The following is a 16,274-nucleotide window of genomic DNA, read 5'->3' as shown; positions in this document are numbered from 1 at the left end:
ACTGCAAAGGGTTCACAAACTTTTTCTTGCAACTGTAGATATGGAATGGACTGGAATATCTAAATAAGAATTTAGATAGCAATGCTTGGTTATTACAGCATCTGTAATTCTCTAATGCTTAACTGTTAACTAAAACAATATGCTGTGATTTCTGTACATCTTAGTAAAATGTAAAGCTGGAAATACTTAGCAAATTGAGCAGTGATTGTAGTAGGAGAAATGGTTTGTTTCAGGTCAGTAATCTATTGACACTATAACTAAAACTTTTAAAATAGACAAGAAATTGTTTTCTCAGAAAGCCTCAGTTTCTTTACTCTTACTAAAGTTTCAAATCCCATGAATTATGACTTGACATCCATGATTGGTGTTTGTCCCTTTACATTTGTATTCTCTTTCCATTTATAAATCATGTGCAGATTTATCAGATGGTGGTCTACTTCTAACTGATCCTTTCAAAGATTTGTTGTTTGTTTTATTAAACAAGCTAGTCTTGTCTGCCTGTGAGTGACACAATTGACATGAATAAGATGGAATGAATGGATTGTTTCAATGGTCTATGACTTTGTACATCCTTCTAATTTGTATTGCTTATTTTCTAAATTAAAATTGATCAGATATGTTTGTCAGACCATAGACACCTATTTAATATTTCTGTAATATTTGAGTAATATTGTAAATGTATTGATTAAAAATTATTTGTTTACATAGTGCATTGTGGGTTATCTGTAAAAGTACGTAAATGGCTTACGTCATCATGCCACCATGTGATATATGCGAGCTTCGCTTAAAATAAAAACAATCTAATTATCTCTCATTTCTCTTATTTTCCTTTCAATTAGCTTTTATGTTTTGGAGTTACAAAACATATAAATTTAATGCAGAGTTAATAATTTTTGTGATGAGTTCATTCCTGAAAGTATTGAACACCCAAGTTTCTTCCTTCCTGGTAATACCAGCACTAAGGATCATAGTTTCAATTTCTGCAATTCACAAATTATCCATTAATCACTGTTTTCAGTCCTCTATCTACAAAGTAATTTTCTGTGGTACAGCTTCCATTACCTGCATTATTTATATTAACTAGAATATTCACTTGGATGTTTCCAGGGATAAAGACGCCACTTGTTTTAATATAGAATGTTTGTTGAGCAAAAAAGGCTGAGAATTTTCCTCAAAGTTCCTACAAAAAAAATCTAGTAAGCTTCCTAACATTTATTACTATATTATGTGTCAATTCAATAGGATTCCTGGTGATAGGCAATTGTGAAGACATTATTTTCTGAGATACAGATTAATTCAAAAGGCTTTTTCACTATCATCAAATCAAAAGAAAAAGCATTTTTAAAATAACTTTAACTATCCCAGAAAGCTATACTACATGCTAAATAAATTTTTGGAGCCAGTGATTTATTTTAATTTTGTTTTGTAATCTTTTTTTAAAAAAAAATAAATCAATCTTTTAGTATCATATGCCTGATGCTAAGTTTTCAGGGCATTTACAGAAACAAAAATGCTACAGTTTCTCCAAGTTTGATACCATCTGTGGAGAAAGTAAACCATTGTTTGTGTCTCATTTGATCCCAGTTGATGATTTGAATAATTTAGGCATTCTTTTATTTGCAACACACACACAATGGTGAAGGAACTCAGCAGGTTAGCCAGCATCTATGAAAAAGAGTAAGCAGTTGATGTTTCTGGCCAAGCCATTTCGTCAAAGACCTGAATCCTTGTCTACTAAGATAAGGAAGGTCTACAATTCCATGCCCAGACTGCATTGATCAATTGACTGTCTTTCTCCTACCTGCATGGAGGCTAACGAGTAAACTTCCAGAGATTAGGACAGCAAAGAGGTGGTCGTGAGAAGCAAAGGAGCGGTTACAGGATTGTTTTGAGTCAGTGGACTGGGCCGTGTTCAAGAACTCGTCTGTGGATTTGAATAAATACACAATGGTTGTCATGGACTTTATAAAAACAGACTTAGACAAGTGTGATCCCACAAAATCATTCAGTCTTTCTAATCAGAAGCCCTGGATGAATATTGATATCCACAATCTGCTGAGGGCCGGATCACAGGTATTCAAGTCTGATGACCAAGAACATTACAAGAGGTCTAGGTACAATCTCCATCTCACGGACAAAGTGGTAATCCCAGACTAAACTTAAATCAACAAAGTCAGCAAGACTAAGGGGCTGATTACTGTATGTATAGCTGACTTCAGGAGAAGGAAACCAGAAGTCCATGAGCAAATCCTCATCAGAGGTGGGAAGGGTCAGCAACTTGAAATTCCTCGGTGTTATCATTTTAGAGGACTTTCCTGGGTCCAGCATGTATGTGCAAAGAAAGTACCGTGATGTCTCTATTTCCTTAGGGGTTTGTGAAAATTTGGCATGACATATAAAACTTGTAACAAACTTCTTTGGATGTATAGTGACGAGTATATAGACTGGCTGTGTCACTGGCTGATATGGAAACACCAATGCCCTTGAATGAAAAATCCTATGAAAAGTATTGGATATGACCCTGTCCACCACAGGTAAAGCCCTCCCCACCACTGAGCACATCTACACGAAACGTTGCAGGAAAGCAGCATACATCATCAGGGACATCTACCACCCAGGCATGCTCACTTCTCACTACTGCCATCAGGAAGAAGGTACAGAAGTCTCGGGACTCACACCACCAATTTCAGGAACATCTATTATCCCTCAACCATCAGGCTCTTGAGCCAGTGGGAATGACTTCACTCAACTTCATTTGCCCCATCATTGAAATGTTCCCACAACCTATGGACTTGCTCTCAAGGACTCTGACTCATGTTTTTGTTAATTATTTATTTGTTTGTCTATCTATTTATTACTTCTTTCTCTTTGTATTTGCACAGTTTGTTGTCTTTTGAATGCCCAAGTTGGTGTGGTCTTTCATTGATTCTATTATTGTTATTATTCTATGGATTTATTGAGTATGCCTGCACGAAAATTAATCTCAGGGTTGTATATGATGATATATATGTACTTTTGAATTTATAATCCCATCATCTGGTCCCAGTGATTGGGTGACCCCGTTTGACTGGTTTGAATCAGTCAGTTGAATAGAACAAAAGTCACCTGAGGCACAAGTTCCAAGGTGAAGGCCATAGAACAATCAACACACACAAAATGCTGGAAGAACTCAGCAGGCCAGGCAGCATCTATTGAAAAGAGTGCAGTCGACGTTTTGGGCTGAGACCCTTCAGCAGTCCTGGATTTCCAGCAGCTGCAGATTTTCTCTTGTTTACCATAAAACTATATTGCTTGTAGCTTTGGGCTACATCCGGTGGGAACCTGACACAGGTCAGTCAGATGACCTTGAGCCAATGAAACTGAAACGTCAATGATCTAATGAAGGAAAGTACAAAAGTAGAGAGTTTCAAGAGCTTAGGGAGTGACAGCTGTATGCAGACCAACATACAATATGGAGGAACCACATCTGGATGTGGAGATCACATCAGGGCCACAATGAATACCTGGCCAGCATAGAATTTTTCTCAGGTATTACCTTTTCTATTCTTTGGCTGTTCATGAATGGTTAAGGAAACTTAGTAGGTGTGTACTCAGGTTATTCAGTTGTGTAAATTCATGTATTTGTGAACTGAGCCAATAAAGGTACTTGTCAGTTCATATGGATTCTCTCTGTGCCTAACCGAACATTATAATTGTTGAGGGGTAATCCTTGTAACATTCCACACTCTCACCACCCTTTGAGTGCAGAAGTTCCCTGTTACATATTTCACCTTTAACCCTTAACCTATGACCTCTAATCCTAGTCTCATTTAACCACAATGGGAAAAGCCTGTTTGCAGTTACCCTATTTATGCTCCTCATAATTTTGTATACATGTATCAAATACCCCTCTATTCCCTACACTCAAAGGAATAATGTCATAATCTATTCAACCTTTCACCCTAACTCAGCTCCTCAAGTCCCAGCAAAATCTTTTTAAGTTTTCTCTGTACTTTCAATCTTATTGTTATCTTTCCATAGGTGGGTGACGAGAACTACACACAAGACTCCAAATTCGGCCTCTCTGCTACCTTGTATAACTTCAACATTCATCCCATCTCCTGTACTCATACTTAGATTTATGAGGGTCAGTGTGCCAAAAGGTCTCTTTGTGACGCTATCTACTTGTCATACCGCTTTCAATGAATTATAGATCTTGTACTCGCAGACCCTTCTGTTCTACCATACTCCTCGGTGCCCTACCATTCACTATGTAAATCTACCTTGCTTTTCATCCCAAAGTGCAATACCTCACACTTGTCTACATTAAGATGCATATGTCATTTTCCAGCCCATTTTTCCAGCTCGTTCAGAGCCCAATGCAAATTTTGATAACCTTCCTTGCTGTCCACTATACCCCAATTTTGGTGTGATCTGCAAATTTGCTGATCCAATTTACCACGTTATCATCCACACTGTTGATATAGATGATGACAAAATACAATGGACCCAGATATGGACTATATTCTAGCCCTCTCAAAATGAATACGAACATTGCATTTTCTTTCCTTGCTATTGACTCAACCTACAAGTTCACCTTCAGGTAATCCTGCATGAGGGTTCCCAAGTCCCTTTGTACCTCTAATTTCTGAAGTCTATCCCCATTTAGAGATTAGTCTGCGCCTTTATTTCTTCAGTCAATGTGCATGGCCATACACTTCCCCACACTGTTCTATTTTCTACTTCTTAGTCCCAACATATCTGAGTCCTCCCGCAGTCTCCCTGCTTCCTCTGTGATGCCTGCTCTCCACCTGTCTTTGTATCGTCTTTAACAAAGGCATCAATTTGTTACCAAGATCATTAACATAATGTGTAAAGTAGCAAACCCAAAACTGATCCCTGAGGTCACCAGCAACCAACCAGAAAAGGCCTCCTTCACACTCTTTGCCTTCTGCTAGTCAGTCATTTTTCCATCCATGCTATACATTTCCTGTAATACCACGGGCTCTTATCGGCTTCAAGTGAGAGGGGAGCTGTTATCCATATTTCAATTGCTATCTTCTATGACCCAATGAAAGCTGGAGAATAACCTTCATTATTAACATCCTCAAACAGCCTCTTCTGGTTTCCTATCAATGTCCGAACCATAGTACCAATCTCTGCCACTTTCATCCTTTATTGTTTTGATGTGTAAAATCACTACTACTAGGTGAATGCCTTGAAAAGAAAGATGATTTTTGTTTTGTTATCTTGTGTTTTTAAATACTGCATTTGAAATTATTTATGTATTTTGAGTTTTGACTAAAAATTGAGCTCTTGAGCACAATGTGAATTTTAAACTTGATGAGAAGTATTTTTGACTTATAAAATTTTACTTAATGTTTTCCAGTGACACCACTTTTGTATATCAAGGAATTACTGTATTTAACAGCTTGAGTTTGGAAAGGAATTCTTTGTTCCAACTCAAGGTACTCCAACAGCCAGTATGATAAATGGCAGCAAATTACCAGCTCACAATGAGTTGGACTCAGATTATTGGCAAAGTTTACATGAAGTTTTCTTCTCAAGTACGAGGAAAAATACAGAATGTTGAGTGTCTGACCTTTAATCCTGTTCCAATTTGTATAGCAGACTCAATTTGCCAGCTTTGAGATCTATAGAATGATTATTTGTCCTCTTCCTTAACTGTTCTTATGCTCTTAATTTTGTATGTGATGAACATTAAAGTTATTTGGCAATTAGCTGCATAACATTGTTGTGGAAGCTGGTCTAGGTAGATCTATGTGCAAATAAAATCTGCATTTTTTTGTAATTTCCTCTGTCATTAAATGCAAGTTGTTGCTTGTCTCACTATGGCATGCTTCTCTTTTATAATGTGCTGCTTTTCTTCTGCACTGCTATAATTAGATTGAGTATTTGAGAATTATTTTATGATCTAGGGAACTAGTATTTGAATATTCTGCAGTAAAATTTGTGCTGATTAGTAATTCTTGCCACAGTGGTGACACATTCAGTGTTGAGTCACAGTTTGTGGGATTGAGCTCTACTCCAGAATCTTCAACTTGTTAGTTCTGCATTTTTTTTTAAAAAAAAGCACCCTGGGTCTCGGTATGAAACACTGATTATTTATCACCCTCCATATATGTTGCCTGACTTGCTGAGTTCCACCAACAGTTTATGTGCTACCCTTTAGATTGTATTCTTGGAGGTTCTCTCTCTCCATCAAGGCATCAGTAGAAAGGCCTTTCATCCTTTTTTCAGTGGACAGAATCGATCACTTTGTAACGTTAAACAAGAGTCATTTCTATTAGTCATCTCTCTGCAAGTTAAAACAGATACTCTGGTTACTCTCCTTTTTTTTTAAGAACCTTAATCATTTAAAGATTTTTCAGTATATTCTTTTTCCTCTTTCACAATAGTATTTAATTTTCTTTAAAGTGTTTTGGGATGGACTTTGGTATATTCCCACCTATTTAAAAAGTAGCCAGAATATATCCAACAACAGCCCATTTTTTCCCCCTGCTCTGTTACCTTCTGAAATACCCCAAGGGTTTATTCCTGGGTCCCTCTTTTTCTTTGACTATGTAGCATTCATAGTTATAATCAGTTTCTGGATATTCACTGATGGTGCTTTCACTCTACCAATATTCCAAGATGGATCTGATGATATTGCTTTCTTTGGTCTTGACATGAGCAAATACTTTCTGTTCATATGATATTCAGTTTGTTCAAGCTATTAAATTCAAATGGAATACTGCAGAAACTAAAGTCATCATCTCCACCTTCCCACAATTTTCTACATTTCCAGTTACAGTTTTGTGTTGAATCAGAATTTGTAAAACCAATACTTATTTTAGCACAACGTTGAGCTTTCAACTCCAAATATTTTCTATTGCCTGGATTTCTTCTCCTGTCACCTGTTCAGTCAATTATCTTCATCTTTCTTCATTGAATGTTTGAGGGTTCACTGCTCTTCTGATGAACCTTCGTAGATTGCACCAAATAGCATTAATTTGATCCCTTGCACTTCTTGCTTGATTACCTGAAGATACCTGTTTATATTTTTGTCCTTTTCGATAACTCTCATTGGTTCGCCTCTCCCTGTCTGTGCAGCAAAACTTTCAATTGCATCACCACTCAGTTTCTTTGACTCTTATCTCTTTTGCATCATATTTAAATGGGATGATCTCAACAACCAAAATATATCATCTGGCTATTTAAAGTATTGGTGAAACATAGCTATGCTCAAATAGTCTTTGTATTTCAGGATATTCTGAGATTGTGAAAGCCACCAGATAAATGTTATACTTTGTTAGTTGTGTCATCAGCTGTCAGCCTTACCACATTTTCATATCCTTTCATTAAGCTCCACCTAATCTCTACTCCTCCCTTTTTAAATACTTCCTTTGAAACCCATATCTGATCAAGTTTTTGTTTATTCTTTTAACTCATTTTTTTTCTAGCCAGACTTACCTGACAGCATCAGATTCCATAGTCATTTCATTGTTTGCCATAGTCCCTCCTGTGTTTTCTCCTACCTATTATTCTTCAACACTGGATCTATTCTGGTTGGTGGAAGATATCAACATTATTTGCAATATGCAAATGTACTTGTTTAGAAAAGTTGTTTGTGAAGCATTTGTCCATCTCAACTGCACACCTTTAAGTAGGTAGCCTTGTGATGTTAACCTGCCTAAACCAGCCTTTTCGCATCAAATGATTTTCAAGATTGGCCTTTTCAGTCACATTTTGTATTGACTTTTTTTAATCCTATGAGTTAGTATTTTCTATTGTTTTGTGAAAAATTATTAATTTAAAAACTGATTAGCACCAAGTCTAATGGTTTGAAAAACACTAACTGAAGCCTTTGTTTTTTGTATGATGTGGAATGTGTACTGATCTTGATGTGTTCTTGTTGAATTCAAACTGATTAATATGTTGTATAATACCTTTTGCTTATAGATTCTATGTGCTTAATGTAATTTCTTTTTTTTTAAACAGTGACCAAAGTGGATGAGAAAAAAAATCAAATTTTATTGTTAATTGCAGTGGATTCATTTAAAGGATATACTTAAGAATTTTCAGTATACTTCAAGCATTTGATTAAAACTGCACTTAAAATGGACAATACTGAACTGAGCAGTGTCCCAAGCTATAATGTTAGCCGCCCAGTTTTTAACGAGGAAGCTTTCCGAGCCTACCTAAGTAAGAAGAGAAAACACAGTTCATCAAAGAAGGAAAAATTTCTACGGTATTTTCGGTAGGTTTTTAGTTACCATTTTGTAATGAAACTTCAATCTAAAATGATTTGTCTTGATCGCTCATTTGAATCTTTGAAAAACTGTATCTGCCTACCTCCTTAAGTTACACATGCAGTAGTGTAATATGCTGCACAACACATTTCCAGAATAAACTTTGACATGAATCCTCAATTTACTCTTGCAGGAAGATTTAAAACTCCATATTTTTATGCCACTAAGTCATGAAGTCTTTACTAAATATTGCTGTTAAACATTACCCTTTTGAAAGGCTTATTCATATTTGTGGAATAATAAAAATTGTTTATATGACCGCTTGGTTTTCTGAAAAATATTTCATTCAGGAATAAGTATGAACTTGGCATACTCAGCATTTCCTTGGAAAAAATATCCTCTTTCTTCCAAGAATCTAGTACAGTGAAATTTCTCTGCATTGGTTTCAGTGCCAGTATGTTCCTTCTTAAATTCCCTCTTGAGCACCATGTAGCAGGTAGTACAATGCGATTATAGCTCGGGGTGTCAGAGGTTGGAGTTCAATCCATGTGTGCTCTGTAAGGAGTTTGTATATTTCCTCCCTGACTGCGTGGATTCCCTCCAGGTGCTCTGGTTTCCTCCCACAGTACCGGATTAGTAATTGTAAATTGTCCTTTGATTAAGCTAGAGTTAAATAGGTAGGTTGCTGGGTGGTGCAGCTTGTTGGGCTGGTAGGGCCATTCTGTGCCATATCTCATAAATAAAATTAGAACAAAACATACACAGTGCTCCAGGTGAAGTTTCATCAATGCCCTGTTGTACTATAGCAAGATGCTCATACTATGATACTCCATTTTGTATGTTTCCCTGATTATTTGTTGTATGTGTTAAATTTCTTTTATATTCAAAGATACCCAGATCTCTCTGTCACATTCTATTTTCTTTCTCTTTAAATAATATTTGTTTTATTTTCCTACCAAAGTAGATAATTTCATATAATTATTTAGAAGAATTTTGCCCTTTTGTGCAGGGCAAATCATGTTTTATTAACTTGAGAGTGATAGATGAAAGAGCTATGGATGTTGCATACATGGATTTTAGTGAGATATTTGACAAGGTCCATCATGGGATGCTCATTCAGGAGATTAAGATGCATGGTGAATTGGCTTTTTGGATTCAGAATTGGCTTGTCTATAGCAGGCAGTAGTGTTTGAGCTAGAGGTCCGTGATTAGTGGTGTTCTGCAGGGATCTGTGCTGGGCCCTCTGTTTGTGATGCACATAAATTACCTGAATGCAATTGTAAATGGGTAGGTTAGTAGTTTGCAGATAATATGAAGATTGGTGGTGTTGATAACGTAAAAGACTGGCAAAGAATACAACAGGATATAGATCATTTGCAGATATGGGTAGGGAAATGGCAGATGGAGTTTAACCCAGGCAAATGTGAAGTGTTACACCTTGGTTGGTCAAATAGAAAAAGACAGTACACTGTTAAGAGCAAGATCCTTAACAGTGTTGATAAGCAGAAGGGTCCAAGTTCATAACTCCCTGAAAGCGGCTACACAAGTTGATAGTGGGATTACAGTAAGAAGGCATATGTTTAGTTATAATATGCCTTTATTAGTTGAGGCATTGAGTTCAAAAGCCAGGAAGTTATGTTGCAGTTTTATAAGGCTGGAGTATTGCATTCAGTTCTGGTTGCCCCATTGTAGAAATTATGTTGAGACTTTGGAGAGGGTGCAGAAGAGGTTTACCAGGATGTTTTCCTGGATTAGAGGACATTCAGATTCAGATTCAGTTTATTGTCATTTAGAAACCACAAATGCAATGCAGTTAAAAAATGAGACAACGTTCCTCCAGAATGATATCACAAAAGCATATGACAAAACAGACTACACCAGAAAATCCACGTAACGTTTGGCAATCCCCGATCCAGAGTCTGGAGAAGCTGCTGCGTATTAATATCGCGCTACCATCTTAGCGCATTCCCCGGAAAGGAGCTCCAATCCCACCAGACAAAACAAGACCAAAAACTAAAGCTACAAGACCTGCACAATACCACATAGTTACAACATATAGTTACAACAGTGCAAACAATAGCATAATTGATTTAAAAAAACAGACCATGGGCACAGTAAAAATAGTTCAAAGATGTTAAAAGACAATAAGTTCAAAAGAAACCACCACACAGTTTCCACAAGTCCTCAGGGTCCTGATAGACTCGTCATCCCACACCGGCGGCAGAAGGGAATACCCCCACTATGGACTTCCATGGCACCGCCCGACTCAGCCCCGCAGATGCAGCACACAATGAAAGTTCCATCGAACCCAGCCTCGCAGACACAGCACATAGTGAAAGCGCTCCGACCGCAGCGGACTCCGAGTCCGTCGAACCTCCAATCATCCCCTCCGGCACAGCTTCTCCAAGCACCATCCTCTGCCAAGCGTATTAAGACACCCCCGCCAATGGCCATCGGCAGCGCGACCCCAAGGACTGGGGGCCTGTTCTTCCCAGCAGAGACCCGGACCTCACAGCAGCAGCAACGAAGAAGGTCTTCCTGGAGATTTCCAGACGTTCCTCCGCGCTCCCACGTCCGTTTTTCATCCGATTATGATTGCGCACGGCACCCCGCTTCACAAATAACAGATAATCAGCTCCGGAGTGGCCGCTGCAAGCTGCGTCGCGCTGCCATCTTGGATCACGATGTGCTATAATGAGAGGTTGGATACACTTGGGTTGTTTTCTCTCGAGCAGCAGAGGCTGAAGGGAGATCTGATAGAGATTTATACAATTATGCAAGGTATAGATAGAGTAGATGGGCAATATCATTTCCCCAAGGGTTATGATGTCTAATACCAGAAGATTTGCAGTTAAGGTGAGAAGGGTTAATTTCAAAGGAGATGTAAAGGGCAAATTTTTCATATTGTGGGTGCCTAGAATGTGCTGCCTGGGGTGGTGATAGAGACATAAACATTAGAGACTTTTAAGAGACTTAGGAATGTGTGGAAAATGGAAGTAGGCAGAAGAGATTAGTTGGCTATTTGATGACTAATTTAATTAGTTTGGCACAGTATTGTGGGTCAAAGGGCGTGTTCCTGTGCTGTACTGTTTTATGTACTTGCCTAACCAAGCCTAACCGGTGTCTGTAACTATTCATCCTCATAACTTACTATAGATCTTTGCATTATCTACAAATTTGGCTACAACAGTCCTTTTAACTACCATTTAATATAGACAATTAGTTGAGAGCCCAGCTTTGTTTCTTGTACTACCTCCTTTACTGTAGCTTGCCAACTTGAAAATAATCTACTTATCCATAAGCCAATTCTCTATCTATGCTAAAATATTGCTCTCAAAACTATGAATAATCTTTTATGTGGCACTTTTTAAATGGCTGCTGAAAATCCAAAAGGCAGCACTATCCACCCTGCTTTTAACATCCTCTGAATTTAAATAAATTTGTCAAACTGTTTTCATAAGTTATATTGACTCAACTGATTTATATTTGACTGCTAAATGTCTTTCGAGCATTTATTATTGAGATCCTGCTTCTTGCCTCAAAAAAGGTCAGCTGAGCTGACCTATGATTTGCTGCTTTCACTATGATTTGAAGCTAGGTGCTTCGGAGACTGAAAGGTTGGAAGGTCATTAAGCCACCTAGCTACTCTCAGGGGTTCTGAAAGAGGTAGCATAAGAAATTATGGATACATTTGGTAGTGATCTTTCAAGAATCATTAGATTCTGATATGGTTTTTAAGGATTGGAAAATCACAAATATTACTCCAATCTTCAAGTGTGAAGGAAGCAAAAGACAGGAAATTATAGAATAGTTAGCCTGGCTTAAGTGGTTGACAAGCTGTCAGAGTCCATTATTAAGGATGAAGTTTTGGGGTACAGTACTTGGAAACATGCAATAAAATTGGCTGAAGTCAGCATGGCTTCCTTGAGGGAAGATCTTGCATGACAAATCTGTTAGAATTCTTTAAGGAATTAATAGGCAAAATAGGCAAATGAGAGTCACTTGGATTTTGAAGGTTCCACACATGAGACTGCTAAACAAGAAAAGAGCCCATGGTAATACAGGAAAGATACTAGCATAGACAGAAGATTGGTTGACTGACAAAAGGCAAGAGTGGGAATTAAGCAGATCTTCTCTGTTTGGCTACCGGTGACTAATGGTGTTCTGCAAGAGTCTGTGTGGATTCGCTAATTTTCAAGTTGTGTATTAATGATCTGGATAATGGAATTGATGACTTTGTGGCCAAGTTTGCGGATGTTACAAAGTTAGGTGGAGGGGCAAGTGGTGGGTTGAGGAAGCAGGGGATCTGCAAAAGGATTTTGACAGATTAGGAGAATAGGTGAATGAGTGTAGAAGGAAACAGTGTAGGAAAGTGTTTGATGCACTTTGGTAAAGGAACAAGGGCATAGACTATTTTCAAAATGGGGAACAAATTCAGAAATTGAATATGCAAAAGGACTTGTGAGTTCTAATGCTAACTTGCAGGTTGAGTCAGTAGTAAGGAAGGCATATGCATTGTTAGAATTAATTTCAAGAGGACTAGAATATAAAACCAAGGATGTGATCCTGTGGCTTTATAAGGCATTGGTCAGAGTGCTTTTGGAGGATTGTGAGCAGTTTTGGGCTGCTTGTCTAGGAAAGGATGTGCTAGCATTGAAGAGGGTCCAGAGCAGATTTATGAAAGGGTTATTATATGAGGAGCATTTAGTCCTGGGCTTGTACCTGTTTGAGTTTAGAAGAATGATGGGGGAACTCATTAAGTCCTGAAATGTTGACTGTTTATTCCCCTCCATAGATGCTGACTGAGTTGGTTCCTCCAGCATTTTGTGTGTGGTGCTCAAGATTTCTAACATCTGCAGAATCTCTTGTTTCTTATATGCTCCTATGACTTATGGTCTTTCTGTCTCTCTCCCTTTCCAAGAGAAGCATGATACTTACAGTTTACAATCTTTGTGGTCCCAGTGTAAATTTGTGAGAACCTCTACCCTAAGATGCAAGCCATTAGGTCCAGGGAATTTTGTCTACCTTTGGTATCATTAGTTTGCCTATTAGGTTTTCCCTATTGAAATTGATTATTTTTTAAGTTATTTTCCTCAATTCCTGTTTTTCTTGTAGTATTTTTGTAGTGTTCTTGCACAGGTGTAAAAACTCTGAACTAAACACCAAGTATAAACCGGTCAATGAGGCGCGATCCCAGTAAGATTAACCGTTTACTGTTCACTCTTCCACATTAATGTATGGTGAAAACTGTTGATAAAACAATACAAAATATATACAGTATTTGTTTCCTTCTTGGCATCACATTTACATCATAAATACTTGCAAAAATAAAACTACAACAAACTATATTACATTAAAGTACAACATACAGTCAGAATCTACCTACGCCATCAACTGCTTTAAATACACTTCAACACAAACTATCCGCAACTCTTTAAATAACAAAGAATATAAACTTTATCAACTGTAATTACTTTTAACAGAATCAGTGTTAACATTTTTACTTCAACATATCGATTATCTTATGAACTTACGGCGTTGCTTCTATGATGTTTCTAGTGCGTAGAAAGAAAACTTTTCTCGCGCTGATCCTGCACACACAAGCCCCCTCCTTCCCATTTTTCCAAACTGGTATTTTCCCACAGGACGCAGCAAAACCAGGTGTGACGTCATCGCATGCTGTGATACATCACAGACAACAAATTTACTTTCAACAACCTTAACTTTAACTAGAAAATGATTACAAACGAATTACTAAAGCGAAAATATAATAAACTAAACGAATGCTTTAAGGGCAACACAATTTTCTACTGTGAATAAGACACAAAATATTTGTTAAACCTTTATTGTTTCCTTGTTGCCTATTATGAATTCCCTAGTCATCTAACTTTACAGCATTGCCTCTTTTAAAAGCGAAAAGTGATGCCTTTTATTGAGAAGCATTTTCCCTTTGATCCTTCTTCCTAATGAATAGCTTTTCTGTAGTTTTATTTAATGGTGTGGTTCTATTCCTCATAAGTTGTGTACTATTGAAAAAAGCTATTTTAATTTTTAAAAAACTACTACTGAATGATGGTAAAAGTAAGTCTGATGGACGAGTTACTAAATATTAATCAGGTGAGCATGAATTTAAGGCATTGTGTGACAGCATGTACTATACTTGTGCCTCTGCCAGTTTCTAATTAACCAGAGTATTGTTTATTCATTTTGTCTTCTACAGTTGTTCAACCACAAAAGCCAAGTCAATACTCTTCAGCTTTGTTCCCATTCTTCTATGGTTACCTAACTACCCAATAAAGGAATATTTATTTGGGGACATCATTTCTGGTGTGAGCACTGGAGTAGTGCAGCTACCTCAGGGTAAATATGAATGTTATATTCTGCTTTCAGTGAATTGTATAACTCAGGTAATGTACGGTATGGAATTAGTGGATTTCGCCTTTCAGTATTTTAACATTAACGATTGTGTCTATTGGTCCACGTGCATGCTCCAAGTTTATGAAGATTTTCTGTATAGTGTACATTCTTGGATCACTGCATTGATGTGGAACTGAGTTAAAGGGGCTATTCGGGTTGTTACGTACCCCGTAACTGGGTCACTTACCAGCAAAGATAGAGAGGTCCGTTGAAGTCTGATGGTACTATTTTTAACAGTATTTATTGATAAAAATACACAAAAATAACATTGATGCAAACATACAGATAATATACGTCGTCAATACTAAATCTAAAAGCGCGGGTATAATGATAATCAATAAGAAATAGCTCTATCGTTGTCTAGGGGGATAATGTATTGTCCGATGGAAATATAAAAGTCACTCAAGTTCATTCAAGCTGCAGCTTTTGGTTGGAGAGAAAGACGGAGGTTTAACTTGCCCATTCCTTTTATGATGTCAATCCTTCGAGGGCTGATTTCCCCTTTGTTGTTAGCTAAAGCCGTGCTTCCGTGGTAAAGGCCCACCAATTCCGAGACAAATGGAAAAGGACGCTTTTCCACCGGCTTTCGCTATTACGCTGTTACAGGAGTTCTAGCATTTCTTCTGGTGCGTCTGAAGGGGCTGTTCCCCAGACCCTCTTTTATCCTGACTCACAGGGTCTCAGATGTCAATCAGGTTGGGATGATGCAATCCCTTCACCAACCCCCCTCGGTTCATTGCCTGGAGGCTTCGATGAATCGTACAGTACTCAATACACAATTCCTTCTCCAAGAGATAATGGCCGTTAACCGTGGCTTTGTCTCTCGGAGGCCCAGGACACATTCCAAACATTGAGGAATCTGCGTGTCTCTCTCTCATTTCCTGGGTCTCCTGACCTGAATCAATAGCGATCCTGCGATTCTCAAAAAGGAGGGGGCCACGGGCGTAACAGGGTGCAGGCAGAAGAAATTTTGAGTGTGCAAAATCTTATCTCTACAGTCCTTCATCTTTGATTTCAACAGCCGATCTGCTCAATTATGTCCTTGACCCTATTGACACACAAGGTCTCATTTTAAAATGAAAAGTGAAAAACTTTGACTCAGCACTCATTTGAAATATGGAAAGAAATGTAGGAAACAGAAAATAGGATCAGGTGTAGACCATTTGATCCTTCAAAACTGTTCAGATAATCCAAAATCATTAACATGTTCCCCTTTCTCCCTCTACCCCAAAAGAAAAATATAACAGCTTGAGTATATTTTATGATTTGTGTAGCTCTTTCAGCAGTGGTGAATTTCATATATTCACATACTCTGGAGAAAAAATATTCTAATTTAAATGACTCGCCCCTTACCCTTAGACTATTGTCCTTGGTTTCAGACTTCCCAGTCATCAGGAACATTCTGCATGTAATCTGTTTGATTTATTATAAATCAGTTACATAGTTTAGAAGTTTATAGGTTTCTATGAGATGCCCCATTATTCTTATGAGCTCCAGTGAATATAAGCTTGAGACCAGTCTCTCCGTATGTCAACCTAGCCGTGCCAAGGATCATGCTCACTTGTGAAATATCTAACTTGTACCCCTATCCTTTAATGGTGTTTTTTATTGGGTGAACAGTTAAGA

At 37.8% G+C, this 16,274-nt stretch overlaps 1 protein-coding gene across 5 annotated transcripts in view; it reads left to right on the top strand.

Annotated features, from left to right (window-relative positions):
* Positions 1-16,274, top strand: part of slc26a5 (solute carrier family 26 member 5) — an 86,914-nt gene that overhangs the window by 16,424 nt on the left and 54,216 nt on the right. For 2 of the 5 annotated variants that reach the window (XM_073066640.1, XM_073066641.1), the window contains exons 2-3: positions 7,981-8,239; positions 14,452-14,591. In XM_073066640.1, coding sequence (XP_072922741.1) covers positions 8,100-8,239; positions 14,452-14,591 — 280 coding nt within the window. In that variant the 5' untranslated portion in view covers positions 7,981-8,099. Of the gene's footprint in view, positions 1-4,020; positions 4,127-5,368; positions 5,448-7,980; positions 8,240-14,451; positions 14,592-16,274 lie in introns of all 5 variants that reach the window. The other 3 variants (XM_073066642.1, XM_073066644.1, XM_073066643.1) reach the window with 3 other exon arrangements.

The sequence above is a fragment of the Hemitrygon akajei genome, chromosome 14 (genome assembly GCF_048418815.1).
Source record: "Hemitrygon akajei chromosome 14, sHemAka1.3, whole genome shotgun sequence".
Classification (NCBI taxonomy): Eukaryota; Metazoa; Chordata; class Chondrichthyes; order Myliobatiformes; family Dasyatidae; genus Hemitrygon; species Hemitrygon akajei.
This window is presented reverse-complemented; position numbering and strand designations above follow the sequence as displayed.